The sequence below is a fragment of the Macrobrachium rosenbergii genome, chromosome 23, assembly GCF_040412425.1.
Source record: "Macrobrachium rosenbergii isolate ZJJX-2024 chromosome 23, ASM4041242v1, whole genome shotgun sequence".
Taxonomy (NCBI): Eukaryota; Metazoa; Arthropoda; class Malacostraca; order Decapoda; family Palaemonidae; genus Macrobrachium; species Macrobrachium rosenbergii.
In genome coordinates this window covers 35,893,804-35,910,277 of record NC_089763.1, presented here as the reverse complement: position 1 = coordinate 35,910,277, position 16,474 = coordinate 35,893,804, and the positions used below count along the sequence as shown (strand labels likewise).

The 16,474-nt window shown below is 35.9% G+C and overlaps 1 protein-coding gene across 2 annotated transcripts in view; it reads right to left on the bottom strand.

The window, feature by feature from the left end:
- Positions 1-5,533, bottom strand: part of LOC136851500 (zwei Ig domain protein zig-8-like) — a 61,147-nt gene extending 55,614 nt beyond the window's left edge. For both annotated transcript variants that reach the window (XM_067125638.1, XM_067125639.1), the window contains exon 1: positions 5,005-5,533. In XM_067125638.1, coding sequence (XP_066981739.1) covers positions 5,005-5,077 — 73 coding nt within the window. In that variant the 5' untranslated portion in view covers positions 5,078-5,533. The remainder of the gene's footprint in view (positions 1-5,004) is intronic.
- Positions 5,534-16,474: the final 10,941 nt, after the last annotated feature.

Sequence of the window (16,474 nt, the reverse complement as noted above, 5' to 3'; positions counted from 1 at the left end):
TTATTTCGCATAGAAATATATTTTTACTATATAATTGTGGATTTTTATTAAACAGGTTGTTTTACACGAAATTGTGAATCTCTTAGCAATTATATCAATCATATCAGCATTATTTTTCAAAGGAAAGCCTTGGTTTATTTATGCGAAATCCACAATGGAATATTTCAGTTTTTCTTTTACCTTAGCTGTTTTTCAAGGTTGAAGAGTTTACTAGAAATCTTCAATTGTTTTATGAACTAAATCACCGTATTGTATAAAAACCATATATATATATATATATATATATATATATATATATATATATATATATATATATATATATATATATATATATATATATATATATATATATATAATGTTACAGTAATCGAGAGTTCTTGAAGTGTCATATGTACGAAGTATTTAATGCACAAATAATCACTGTGTGATCGACGTGGCCCACTGTAGACAATTGCTTATTGACTTTATACTTCTCCTCTGTTATTTTTCATCTCCTTCCACTTTGCTGTCCAACCTCTTCAACTTGGCATTTTACTTTCCTTCTGTTTCTGTGGGCATCTCTCTAGTTTGCTGTCCAGCTTCTTCGACTTTGTATCGTCTCGAATTCACTTTTTGTTTTTATTATAGAGATAATGATTATTTTATGACACTTATCAAATCCTAATAGATATTCGACACAGAATGAATGGGAAAGATTGTTAAGATTTTGATTTATCCAGAGCAATATCCACTTCGCAAACGAGTGACGTCATTCATCAGAACTTCCCATTAAGCCGAAGAAACTCCTTGTCAACTTCAAGACAGTTAATTCTGATTAGCGGGAATCGGGCAAGTCTCCGTTTTCTTTAGGTCTAACTTTTCTGCCGTTTCCGTTTTCTACGACAACCTCGCGCCGAAGATTCCCCCCGGGAATCGAGCGAAAACAATTGGGAACCGGGCGATAAAAAAAGGGGGGTCTGGGGAAGGAGGAGGTTCATTAGAATTCTTAGGGACACTTAATGAAAGTGTAAATATTTTTCCAGAGATATTAAGGAGAAATATTTCACTGTCCGCGAGAAAATCCTCTTTTTTTTTTTTTTTTTAGGGGATTCTCAGCTAAAAGGAGCGTCTGCCTAAAGATGATTTTTGGTCGTTAATGGGAGTTAATCTCGCTTCGTAATTCATGGGATTTTCGACCTTAAGACTTTGAGACAGAGAGACGATATTTTTGGAATTAATGGAAGCAGAGAATTACCACCAAAGGGACTTCATATTAAAACTTTTTTTTTCTTTCGCCCTTCTGTTATCAAAGTATCTCACTCGCCTTAATTATAATTTTTTTCATTTTCCTTATTTCTCATTAGCTTTTATACACAGTTATCATTCCTCTCGTTCATTCTATTTATTGTTGTTTTTTTATGTTGTCGTTAACCATTTTCCTTAAGTTACGCTCATGCCATTGATTTATTAAGTATTTTTATGTTGACAGTTTCCACTTTATAATTTGTCGTCATTTCACTTCATTAAATTATTTATGGCTCATTATTTATTCCCATTTATCTCTTCATTCCCCTTTCTTCACATTATGTAGTTTATTTTCTCTTCTTTTTAGTTTTCTATAAAAGAAAACTATTGTGCCGGCTTTGTCTGTCCGTCCGCACTTTATTCTGTCCGTACTCTTTCTGCCCGCCCTCAGATCTTAAAAACTACTGAGGCTAGAGGGCTGCAAATTGGTATGTTGCTCATCCACCCTCCAATCATCAGACATACCAAATTGCAGCCCTCTAGCCTTAGTAGTTTTTATTTTATTTAAGGTTAAATTTAACCATAATCGTGAGTCTGGCAACTATATAGGATAGGCCACCACCGGGCCGTGGTTAAAGTTTCATGGGCCGCGGCTCATACAGCATTACGCCGAGACCACCAAAAGATAGAGCTATTTTCGATGGCCTTGATTATACGCTGTAAAGAAAACTCGACTGCGCCGAAGAAACTTCGGCGCATTTTTTACTTGTTTATATCATTATTCCAAAATTAATTCGGCAAAATCACTCATTTATTATTCTGAAATTTTATAGAACTGGTTTGTAGAGGTTGGTGCAGATTTGTGGAGCCTTATACCAGCGCGAATATTTTCTCTAATGCAGTTCGTATATGTGGTGAGGATTTTAAGTCTTTGAGGGGTTTGGTGCGGACCTTTGGACGTAGGCTAACCGACTGAGTCAATAGATATTGTAAAGTAATGAAGTGTTAAAATACTACGAGAATATTTTTCAGTTGATTGAATAGCTTTCGTTTTGGTGAAAAGGATAAATGACAGATTAATAAATAAGTAAATAAAGAAAAAGATTAATAAATAAGTAGATAAATATATTAATAAATAAATAAATAAATAAACAGATCCACCCCAAAATCTATTCGGTATTTCTAATGGCACCACTGTGGAACTCTTTGGAATCCCAGTCCAAAATCTGATCAAACTCGTTTCCCCAAAACGATTTAATTTAACACTTTCTCGCACCCAGACAAACAAAGGAGTAAGAAAAATAGAGAGCCTCTCTCGCCAGCCTCATTGGAGGAGGCTAATAATAAATACGGGCCGAGACTCGAAAGTCATCGAGTTCCCCGGAGCCAATGGCACCCAGGGGAGACTCTTCGCAAAGCCTCAGAGAGCTTACTTCCTCGAACATTCGTCCTCAAGGAATCCGGGGGGATTTCGCGTATCGGATCTCCTCGGCCTTCCCTGGGCGCTTTCGTAATGCCTTTCCTTGATGAAAAAAAGGAAGTTTCTCTCTCTCTCTCTCTCTCTCTCTCTCTCTCTCTCTCTCTCTCTCTCTCTCTATAATATGCCACTCCAAAACAAGACTTTTTTTACAATTTTAGTGCGAACGCTTTTCCTCTCTCTCTTTCTTTCTACTTAATGCTGCTCCAAAATAAAAGCTTCTTGTAATGAAAGTCTCTCTCTCTCTCTCTCTCTCTCTCTCTCTCTCTCTCTCTCTCTCTCTCTCTCTCTCTCTCTATAATATGCCACTCCAAAACAAGACTTTTTTTTTTTACAATTTTAGTGCGAAAGCTTTTCCTCTCTCTCTTTCTCTACTTAATGCTGCTCCAAAATAAAAGTTTCTAGTAATGAAAGTCTCTCTCTCTCTCTCTCTCTCTCTCTCTCTCTCTCTCTCTCTCTCTCTCTCTCTCTCTCTCTAAGACTCCACTGTATATTGCAAAGAGATAAATGCAAAATTTTTTGAACCAGGCAATAACATGAGATAGCATCTAGACAGTAAGTATTTATCCCATTTGATTGGCAGTAAGAATCTATCTATCTGTTTATCTATCTATCTATCTATCTATCTGTCTATCTATCTATCTGTCTATCTATCTATCTATCTATCTATCTATCTATCTATCTACCATGTTGTTATAGAAGTTTGTGTGCGTGAGCGAGTGATTACGCGTATCTCAATTTGCTTTTAATATTTGAAAAACTGCCCAGATATTATAAATCATACATACCTTTGAAATTATTATTATTATTATTATTATTATTATTATTATTATTATTATTATTATTATTATTATTATTATTATTATTATTTTTTCCATACTTAGCCGTTTGTCCTAACCATAAAACAACACGCCGATTACTGCCACATTCATACGTAAACTGTTGAGTCATGGGTGAATCACTTTTGCAGAATACTTTCCAAAAAGTCATCCGTTTCAGACACCGGTCAGGAATGCTCACCAGTAGCACGTCTAACACTGTCGTACCTGTCATACACACTGCACCACTCACCCCTGTCTTGGCAAGTGCTCTTACGCTTCTTGGATACTAAAAGCCCTTTCTTTCTAAAACTTCTTTTATATACGTGACAGGGAAGTTATTTGCTTTTTATGTTAAGTTTCAATGTAACAGACTTTTTTCAGTATGGAAAATTATTAAACAAATACAGAAATATAAATGAATTAAAATACATACACAAAAAACAAAATATAATTGGGGGAAGTGAAAAACATCATTATTTAAGAGAATTCATAATTATTAGTTGTATCCCCATAACTTATAAAAAGAAAATTTCCTTCCTTCATTTTTAGTCTAAAGGTTTGCCGCAATAAAAGCAACAAATATGTTTTTCATTCATTGTCTGAAAATCTTTTGAACTTTCATTTTACCACTGAATGCAAATCAAGAGCTGTATATCTTTTTCCTAAGAATCTTTTGAACTTTTATTTTGCCATTGAATGGAAATCAAAAGTTATATACATTTTTTCTAAAATTCTTTTGAATTTTTATTTTACCATCGAATGGAAATCAAAAGTTATATATATTTTTTCTAAAAATCTTTTTACCATTGAATGCAAATCAGACATTTTAGAAGGCAGAACTTTGTTAAATTATTGATAAGGTTTCTTTTAAACTTGATAACGAAGAAACCGAATAAAGCACATTGCCTATCACTCCTTAGTGATATTTTCGTCTTCATTAAACGAAAATATGCAATTGTAAAAGATAAAAAAAAAAATTGTTTTAACTGGTCATTTTATTTTATTGTATGAAAAATGAGTAAATGGAAAGCTAAATAAATTACATTGACTATCATTTCTTGATAATCTTTGGTCTTCACTAAATGAAACTGCAATTAAGAAAGACAGAAAATGCTTTACTTAGAATTTTATTGAAACCTCATGTACCATTCAATGAGCTATGAAATTATCTGAGATCCAGAATATTTATGATATCTGAAAGATGTAATTTACATTTCATTTTTCATCGGATGAGAATAACATTGTGTTCGACAAATGTTCATTCAAACAAAATTCTTCAAGTTCATTGTAACTTTTTCGTTTGCCAGAGTGGAATTGTGCAATTATAAGAGGAAATGTAAAACTTGTATTACGTAAAATGAATGAAGATTATCTTGAAAAATAAAAAGGTTAAAGTACCTTGAAAGTCCCTAACTACATTTATATTTGTAATTAAAAAAAAAATAGGCAGTATTAAGAAAGGCAAAATAAAGTCAGTCTTACCAATCGGTAACGCCAGTAGAAAGGCAAAAACAGCTTTCATGAAGAGAACTGAATTTTCGCACCAAATCCTCATGAGTAAATTGTTACGTTTCACTTTCCTATATTTTATAAAAATAACGATATTTCCGCATCATTCGATAATTTCATCGTGACGTGACGTTCGTCTAGTTTCCAAGCACAAGTATTAGCTCCGTGAAGCTCCATTTGAGACCAGAGGCAATTATCATAAATAATACTCTCACCAGTGCGAGATATTTTCAAGTCACGAATCTCGGATTGCACGGTTACTCAGTTAAGTCGTTCTTAAAAAAAAAACTAAATTATTCTTGAAACGCAACTGTGAATTAATTCTAAAATTCAACTACGTACGTCTCGGCATAAACCTTCAGCTTTAGATTTAATGGCAATCCAGTTGCTGTAAACTTTTTCTTTAAAACCAAGAACTTTCAAATGGAATCGCGTAGATCGAACGGCCTCGACGACTGACGACAAAGAGTTGCTCGCTCTCTCAATGCTCACAGCAGACTGGACTGACCTGTCTTGCTCAAGTCTCGAAACGAAGCTCGGAGTCCCGAATACTCTCTCTCTCTCTCTCTCTCTCTCTCTCTCTCTCTCTCTCTCTCTCTCGGGGGCCAGCCAAGGCTTCATGAGTTGCGTGCTGGCACGCCAGCACACCACCGCTGCGACATCATACGCATGTGGATATCGGGGGAATGAATGAATGATTATACGTTGTCTGGCGTTGGATTATCAACGGTTTTATGACGGCGGAGACGCAGGACGAATGCGAAAATGTGAAATGAGACTCGAGGCTCGGTGGTTTTCTTTCGCTTCTTCTTCTTCTTCTTCTTCTTCTTCTTCTTCTTCTTCTTCTTCTTCTTCTTCTTTTCTTTGGTTTGGTTTTTACGTCCTGGGCGGATAGGAAATTAGGGAAATATGTTTCAAGTAGGCTCATTTTTTCCTTTGCTTTTGTTTAAGTGGCTTCTTCTTCTTCTCCCCTCCTCCTCTCATCCTTCTTCTTCTTCTTCTTCTTCTTCTTCTTCTTCTTCTTCTTTGGAATGGTTTTCTTACGTCCTGGGCGGATAGGAAATTAGGGAAATATGTTTCAAGTAGGCTCATTTTTTCCTTTGCTTTTGTTTAAGTGGCTTCTTCTTCTTCTCCCCGCCTCCTCTCATCCTTCTTCTTCTTCTTCTTCTTCTTCTTCTTCTCCTTCTTCTTCTTCTTCTTCTTCTTCTTCTTCTTTGGAATGGTTTTTTTACTTTTGTTTAAGTGGCTTCTTCTTCTTCTCCCCGTCCTGGGCGGATAGGAAATTAGGGAAATATGTTTCAAGTAGGCTCATTTTTTCCTTTGCTTTTGTTTATGTGGCTTCTTCTTCCTCTCCTCCCCGCCTCCTCTCCTCCTCCTTCGCCTTCTTGTTCTCCTTCTTCTCCTCCTCCTCCTCCTTTGGAATGGTTTTCTTACGTCCTAGACGGATAGGAAATGAGGGAAATGTTTCAGTAGGCTAATTCACTTTTCCTACGCTTTTGTTTATCTGGCTTCTTCTTCTTCTCCTTCTGCTTCTTCTCCTTCTTCTTCTTTCCCGCCTCCTCCTCCTCCTCCTCTTTCTTCTTCTCCTCCTCCTCCTTCTTCTTCTTCACCGTCTTCTTCTTCTTCTCCTCCTTTGGAACAGTTTTCTTACGTCTTTTCCTCCCTTTCGTTTATGCTAAAATATAAAAGAAAGTATTATTATTATTATTATTATTATTATTATTATTATTATTATTACGATAATTCAAGGGAGAGTTGAGACCGAAAGACCCCTATCCTAGGACATTGCGTACTGTTCCAAGGCTCAACTCGGGGTTCCTTCCTTCTGCTTGCTCATATAGGGAACAGTGGTAAAAAGAAGCTGGCCCCGGGTTGGACGACGGCAAGGGAAATATATTATATATTTATGTATATACATATATCTGTCTATCTATCTATCTATCTATCTATCTGTCTATATACATATTATATATATGTATATATATTTACTCATCTATGTATGTATATATATATATATATATACAAACTAGAATCCCCGTACGTGAAAACAATAGAGAATGACAATCAAAAAAGAAAAGAATGATAAAATTAAGCATCAAAACATTTTACCCGTAAGAAATGAAATCCAGTCACGTAATCACAAAATTCGGCTCTTTGATTTTATATTATCAGGTCCGTTCGTACCAGAACATTGCATCAACTTTCGCCCAAATTACAAGCCAGAGAGACCCTTTCTCGTAGTACAATACGACCACACGTGACAATCTAAAGGGTCAATAGCTTTATAAAACACTGGAGCAGATTCTCAGAATGCCCATGCATGGAAAAATATAAGCAAAAATAAATAAGTAAAATTTGCATATTAAAAATCTGAAGAAAGCGAAACAAGGAATTGGCTTATTGTAGCTTCAGGGAACTGAATTCTATTCTGGGGTAGCTTGCTTTACGAGAAGATGAACTTTTAATGCTGTTGTTCCGTCGTATATTGCTTGCTGTTCGCGCTGTCATAACTGCAATATGGCATACTTTTCTCACTGTCATAGCGGCAATATGGCATACTTTTCACACTGTTGTAGCTGCAATATGGCATACTTTTCACACTGTTGTAGCAGCAATATGGCATACTTTTCTCACTGTCATATCTGCCATATGGCATGTTTTTCGCTCTGTCATAACTGCCGTATGGCATGCTTTTTGCTGTCATAGCTGCAATATGGCATACTTTTAGCTGTCATAACAGCAATGCTGCATATTTTGCTCACTATCATAAATGTCATTTCGCATACTTTTCTCTGTCATAAATGTTACATTACATACTGTTTTCAATGTCATAATTTCATGTTACGCACTTGTCACTTTCTATAGTCATACTGCATACTTTTCTCGATGCCACAACCGTTATATTACGTAACTCTAACGTTACATACTTGTTCTGTCATAAATGTCATACTGCACCCTTTTCTCACTGCTATAACTTTCATATCTAACTGTCATATTTCAAACTGTTCTCCCTGTCAAAGCTGTCATATCTAACCGTCATATTTCATACTGTTCTCCCTGCGATAACTGTCATATCTATCTGTCATATTTCATACTGTTCTCTCTGTCATATTTCATAATGTTCTCCCTGTCAAAACCGTCATATCTATCATATTTCAAACTGTTTTCCCTGTCAAAACTGTCATCTCTAACTGTCACACTGCGAACTGATCTCACTAACATAATAACAGTATCTGTGACCATGAGGATTCCTTCCCACCCCTACCCACATTCTTTCCCCCACCGCCACCCCCACCTCCCCACGCCATCTTCCTCCAAAGCAGTCGAAGACGAGACGTGACCTCGGACCAAAAGCACACGTTCCCCTCCGTCTCGTAACATCAAAATTAATGATCACTTTAATGGCCCGGGGATTAGAGGTCATCTTTGCCTCTTCTTTTTTGAACTCGAATGACACCCGGACTTTTGCGTCTGGGCGGAATTCTGAAATAATGCTGCTGCTGCTTTTGCTGTTACTGAAGTTTTGCCGGGTTGAATTACAGCAGGAATTACATTCCAGGTTACATTTCAAATTACGCTACGGATTACATTTCAAATTACATCACGGGTTACATTTCAGATTACATCTAGCAGTAAATTTCACTTTACACCACGAATCACATTGCAAATTACATTACGAATTACATTTCAAATTACATCAGAAATTGCATTTCGAATTACATCACAAGTTACATTTCGCATTACATCACGAATTACATTTCAAACTACATCAGGAATTACATTTAAAATTACACCACGAGTTGCATTTCAAATTACATCACGGATCACATTTCAAATTACATGACAGCTCCCATTTAAAATTACCTTACAAATTACATTTAATGCCGGCAGTGAAAAGTTTGGGAAACTGCTTGACCGAGTCATTATTTTTTTTTTTTTACGTAATATCAGAAACTGAAACAACAGAAATTATCCCACTTTTCTAAACTTACGATAAAACAAGTAAAAAATGAGCCGAAGTTTCCTCGGCGCAATCGAGTTTTCTGTACAGCCGCTACAGCGTATAATCAAGGCCACCGAAAAGAGATCCCTCTTTCATTGGTCTCGGTATAATGTTGTATGAGTCGCGACCCATGAAACTTTAACCACGGTCGGGTGGTGGCCTATCCTATATCGTTGCCAGAAGCATGGCTAACTTTAACCTTAAATAAAAAAAAAAACTACTGAGGCTAGAGGGCTTGCAATTTGGTATGTTTGATGATTGGAGGGTGGATGATCAACATACCAATTTGCAGCCCTCTAACCTCATTAGTTTTTAAGATCTGAGGGCGGACAGAATAAAGTGCGGACGGACAGACAAAGCCGGCACATTAGTTTTCTTTTACAGAAAACTAAAATGGTAGAAGAGGCTGAGAACGAGTACGGGCTCTGAACATTTTGTATTTATTTTTTCTTTTTCAATTTGGTCGCTTAAGTTTGAAGGTGGTTAAGTGTTCAGACGTCTCTGTCTGTTTTTTTTTTTTTTGTTTGTTTGTTTGTTTGTTTGTTTCTCGACAATAATATTTAGAGGAATATCAAAAACTGCTGACTGGCTATTTAAGAGTCTAACATTTTCATTAAGTAATACAAAAACTGACTTTCCCTCCTCGTGCCCTTAGCGTGAATTACATTTCTTACTCACACCAGTAAATGTAATTGCCTTTAAGTAATCTGACCTTATACCCTTCGGAAAATAATTTATTATAAATTCATTCCCTGCTAGATTCGTATTTTTGCGAAATTAACTACAACGTTATCCAGAAACAAAAAGACTCTTTTGGGAAAATAACTGCATATTTATGCAAAAAGCAAAGGCTCCTAATACTAGTCTAATTACACAATTCACCTTTTTCGGAAATAAATCTATTCTATATCTTCTGTCTTGAAAACAGTTAGTTTTAAAACAGTTAAGATCAAAACCCAAAATACAAAAACTGCTTCTTTAAAATTTGTGATGAATTAGCAAATGTGTAAGACATGACATTTATTTATCTCGCTAAATTAATTTTCCAGCCAAATAATTGAAGAGGTTCGTGAAACAAATCGTTGACCATAATTCGTTCCATTATTTTCTTAAATATTAGTCATTTCGATGAAATATAACCATTCTTAATTGCTTCTTGATGGCCTATGCTAATCTAATGATGCTTCTGGGTAATTACTTCACATCACTCTCTAAATTGAGGCTGTAATCTTCAACAATCATATTCTTCATCTTTTATGAGAGAATTTTATCTCCCTGGGTTATGAACAATTTTTAAAAACTATTGCATAAGAAAATCACCCTCACTTTGCATTTTAACGTTAACACTGATGAGGAACACCGTTCAGGTGTTCGAAAGTCTTTGATTCATTTTACATAGCAATATATTTACTCTATAATTGTGGATTTATATTACTTATTATTATTATTATTATTATTATTATTATTATTATTATTATTATTATTATTATTATTATTATTGTTTAGATGAGCCCTATTCATAGGGAACACGCCCATCAAGGGTCCACTAACATGAAATTCAAGCCTCCAAAGAATATGGTGTCCATTGAAAAGAAACAACAGGTTTTAGGAAATACAGAGAGAAGAGATCAATTATTTAAAATGAAAGGAACTAACATATTGATGACCAAATAAATAAAAATGTAAGTTATTTTAGGGTAGTAATGCACTGCACATTCTAGCAACGTAAGCCTCAGGAAGCCCTCCACAGTCCAACATTGTGAGGAGCAAAGGACCTCTGGAACTGAGAATAAATAGTTGGACCACGCGAATTCCGTGATTCTCTAAGACCCTTCTCTTTGTTCCAGCAGAAATGACAATCCAAAACAAAGTCTTTGTTTGCCCTTGGGGTCTCTCAGAGCGAGACCTTCATGAGGGGAGAAACATGAAGGCGTTCCTCGACCTTCAGACCAGAAGCTGAAGGAAAAATGTTGAATGCATCTGTAGGAATTGTTGTTGTTGGTCGTCTTCCTCCACCTCCTCCTCCTCCTGCCTGTTCTTTGGTTGCGAACTTTGATATCTCTCTCTCTCTCTCTCTCTCTCTCTCTCTCTCTCTCTCTCTCTCTCTCTCTCTCTCTCTCTTGTCCGTCCTTCCCTCCTGTCCCCTTTTCGCGAGGTTTCCTCCTGTGACCTCGTTCGTCCAAACGGTATGAAGAATGAAAAAGGAATTAGTTCAAAAGAAGTTGACCCTTCTCTGTTCAAACAGGCAGGGACCTTTTTCCTAAAAAAATAGGGGTTTTATTGAAATCCTTTTTTTTGGGGGGGGAGGGAATCAAAACACAATCAGGACTGCCTGGTCATTTGGACATGAATTTAAATTAGAGAAAACTCGTCACACTTTGAGAATGAAATAAGAAATAACTAGAAGATTAAGATGCAAATTTGTAAATAAGTGGAGAAAAAAAACACCAGGATTAAGAGAATTATTTAAACGAAAGGGAAATGAGTTGGATGGCGTGATAAAGAGAGTAGAAAATGCAGTGCTGGGATGAAAAAAAACACTAGAACTGTGAATAAACATGGAGTAGTCGCGTCTGCTTGCAAAGACTTTATATAGAAACGGGAAAAATCCGTACAGGAAAGTGAATGCAAATAAGAACGTTAATAGAAAAAATATACTATATATATATATATATATATATATATATATATATATATATATATATATATATATATATATATATGTATATGTGTATATATATATATGATGATTATAATCACTTTTGTACGTGATTCATTTATCACACATTACCACGGGTGAGAAATAAGAGACAGGGTGTACATCCTGACCGGTTTCGACTTTATTTTCGAGCCATTGACGAAGGACTTCGCCAATGGCTTGAAAATAAAGTCGAAACCGGTCAGGACTTACACTCCGTCTCTTATTCTTCACTGTGGTAATGTGTGATATATATATATATATATATATATATATATATATATATATATATATATATATATATATATATATATATATTATATACATATGTAGCCTATATATATATATATATATATATATATATATATATATATATATATATATATTTATATATATATATATATATATATATATATAATGTATCTCACAGCCTGGTAAAGAGTGAAACTGAGAGAGCTCTATTGTTCGCTGAACCCTCAAACAAAAATAAGTTGAAAAACTGACTATGTTGCAACCTATGACAAATATCCCAAAACACATACTCTCATGTTGACATGACGGACATTTAGAACAGCGTCAAAAAATTCATGAAGTTGTCACATTGTACAATAAGGCAAACATGAAGCTTAAAAACAATTTTCAGAGCCAAAGGAAACAAACAAACAGTTTTTTTTAGTGATTGTATCGATCAATATTTAACTTGTCCTATTTCAGTTTTCTGTAAAAGAAAACTATTGTGCCGGCTTTGTTTGCCTGTCCGTACTTTTTCTGTCCGCCCTCAGATCTTGAAAACTACTGAGGATAGAGGGCTGCAAATTGGTATGTTGATCATCCACCCTTCAATCATCAAACGTACCAGATTGCAGCCCTCTAGCCTCAGTAGTTTTTATTTTGTTTAAGGTTAAAGTTAGACATAATCGTGCGTCTGGCAACGATATAGGACAGGCCACTACCGAGCATTGGTTAAAGTTTCATGGGCCGTGGCTCATACATCATTATAACAAGACCACCGAAGGGTAGATCTATTTTCGGTGGCCCTGATTGTACGCTGTACAGAAAACTTAATTGCGCCGTAGAAACTTCGGCGCGGTTTTTTACTTGTTTTTATACTCTGTAACTTATCAAAACTTCAGCTGTCTGGGTTGTCACGTTTTCAGACCACAATGTCCTCAGAAGCTGAGCATACTAGAAGCTCTGAACAATATCAAAATCCCTGAAGCCCATTTTCTCAGAACGGGGATAAAAATGGCTTACGCAATTTCGCCAAACCAGGGACGAATTGATCAGAATCGGGTTCCCCTTTTTCTGCGACATCGTCTGACCTACTTGTTCTCAACCTTTTTCACTTCATTCCTCCCTTCATGAATTCTCCCTTTCAATTTTCTCCAAAATTCCGCCCCCCGCCCCCTTCCCCCGCCTTCAATAAAAACCGTACAATTTCGCAAATGTAACAATATTTCTAAATTTAAAATATTATTCTCAACGTATATAATAAATAAAAAAAAAAAAAAATTTCTTCTGCCAGGACAGAATGGTGCATTTTATAAAAATTCTGATTTCTAACAATATTTTGAAATGTATAATTTGTAACAGTCTGCTATGGCCCACAGGTTGAGAATCCATGGTCTAACCCAGTGGTTTTCAACCTTTTTGTGCCCATGGCCCATTTTTGGCATCCCTAAATACTCTTGGCCCATTGCCTTTCAGAATTGTGTAATGATGATAATAGAATTGTTATAAAGCATTTTCAGGACATTATTGGTTATACATTTTCATTTATGTAATTATTTTTCAGAACATTTTATTAGTTATACATTTTCATTTGTGAAAGAAAGCACTGGCCTGCATTTACTGTGAATAAATCATGTGAATTGCAATAAAAAATCATATTACACTCTTTCACTTATGAAATGAAGCAATGGCCTGCATTTACAGTAAATAAAATTTTGTGCATTGTAATCAAAACACAAACTACACTTTTTCATTTTTGAAAGAAAGCACCGGCCTGCATTTCCTGTAAATGATTTTCCATCTTTTAAATACTATTTTGAAGATGTCCGTGGCATGTGCCCCCTTCAGAACTGCCCATGGCCCACAGGCTTGAGAACCCATGATATTCTAACCTGTTGCTGACTCGTAAGCGCCAATCGATTAGACCGTTGAACTGGGGTGGGATTGAGGGGGAGAGAATATCTGAGGCCTACTAATTAAAACTTGTTCGCCGGGATGGAATCCGGCTAGCTGACGATTTAATTCCGCCCGATTAAAAGGGGATTTATTGGAGCCATCTATTAATCTCTCCAATATCGTGATTAATTTGGTATTGACGAGGAAACTCAGTATGGTGTTTACGATCTGGAATGATGATATGCTGATTTGATGCAAATGAGGTTTTTTTTTTTTTTCCTAATCGTTTCCGGTTTCGGGAAATGAAAGTGGGACGGAATGGTGATATCTCTACCGAAGGAATGTCATTACTGAGCGCAAATTACTTGGACATTTATGAAGGAAGATATTGTCGTAATGTATACTGAGTAGAGATTGCTTAGACAAAAAGAAAAGTGGATTTCATTATAATGTATACTGAGTGGAGATTACATAGACACCTTAGAAGGTAGATATTATTATAAAGCATACTGAGTAGATTACATAGACAACTTAGAAGGTAGGTATTATTATAAAGTATACTGAGCAGATGACATAGAACAGTAAGAGGGGATTACAAAAACAATTAGGGAGGTAGATGCTGTTATATTATATACTGAGTAGAGATTCAATAGATGATGAAGAATGTAACAATGGTTATGATGATGTCATAATTATATCATAACCTCAGTGAGAGGGCCCATACCATCAAAAATAAAAATTGTAAAACTTTAATGGCAACAAATCTTATCAACCTGAAATAAAAATTTTATATATATTTTGTTTGATCAAAATACGCATGTTTTCTCCGGGTAGATAAGTTTGTAGACAGTATTCTTAAGAAATGGTAGAAAAATAGGGAGAAATTTGGCAGTATACAAATCTTATTATTATTATTAAATAAAATTATTATTATTATTATTATTATTATTCAGTAGATGAAACCTATTCATATGGAACAAGCCCACTCCGGGGCCACTGACTTGAAATTCAAGTTTGTAAAGAATATTATGGTGTCCATTAGGAAGAAGTAAGAAAAATAAAGAGAAATTTGGAAAGAAGAGATACCAGTTAAACAAATAAATAGATAAATAAATAAAATGTATTAAAATGAAAGAAGAATGGTATTAGGGTGGTAATGCATTGCATTTTCGCTTGAACGCCTGAATGGTAACATTAATACGTAATAATAATTATGCACACGTTATTTATCTTTAATTGCGAGTTTTTAAAAAAGATGATATATTTAACACAATACGGCCGTGGGAAGTTACACAATGAATTAATCCACAGTTTATTTTACAGTTCAAGAGATGAATTGGTCTTTATCGCCTCGCCATTCCATGTTATGGAAACCATTAAATAAATATTTATAGCCAGCATATTTATTCCACGACTTAGGAACTCATTCGATTCGCTGAAAAATGACTTCCCTTTCACATTCCATGATGGAAACGGCTGTGCATTTCACAGCGGGAACTGGAATCTTCTCTTCCATTTCCAGGGGAACGGAGAAACGTTCACGAAGTCTTTGAACGTTTATGTGGCTGCATGAACGTTCTATTTTTAGTTCTCTGTAAAAGAAAACCATTGCGCCGGCTTTGTCTGTCCGTCCGCACTTTATTCTGTCCGCGCTTTTGCCGTCCGCCCTCACATCTTAAAAACTACTGAGGCTAGAAGGCTGCAAATTGGTATGTTGATCATCCATCCTTCATTCATCAAACATACCAAATTGCAGCCCTCTAACCTTAGTAGTTTTTATTTTATTTAAGGTTAAAGTTAGCCATAATCGTGCGTCTGGCAATTATATAGGCCATGCCACCACCTGGCCGTGGTTAAAGTTTCATGGGCCGCGGCTCATACAGCATTATATCGAGACCACCGAAAGATAGATATATTTTCAGTGGCCTTGATTATACGATGTACAGAAAACTCGATTGCGCCAAAGAAGCTTTGACGCATTTTTTTTTTTTTTTCCATAAACCCAGTTGATTCCAGTCAGTTACTACCAGTTTGAATAACAGGTTCCAGTCATTCCAAGTCGCTCAGACTGCGAAAATAGTTATCACTCGCTAACTGATCCCAGTCGGTTACAGCCAATTCAAATAATTAGCGACAATCATTCATATTATTCCAGAGGTCTATTCTCTCTCTCTCTCTCTCTCTCTCTCTCTCTCTCTCTCTCTCTCTCTCTCTCTCTCTCTCTCTCTCTCTCGGGAGGCCTTCCCGAACTGACCTTTTAAGAAAAGGGAAGAAAAAACAAATTGAAGGCCACGAAGAGTCTTCTCAAACAACAGCTTTAACCAAAGTGTCCATTTGGTCACTAGAAGCAGTTATTGGTTCCTCTCCAGCCCTCCTCTCTGAGGTTGGGAACTCGGCCCACTGCTTCTCTCTCTCTCTCTCTCTCTCTCTCTCTCTCTCTCTCTCTCTCTCTCTCTCTCAGCACCCTAGTTTTCACTTAATGTTTGTATTCACAGCCTGCAAAATTTGGGCAGCATAAATATTCTCTCTCTCTCTCTCTCTCTCTCTCTCTCTCTCTCTCTCTCTCTCTCTCTCTCTCTTAGCACCCTAGTTCTCACGTAATGCTTCTATTCACT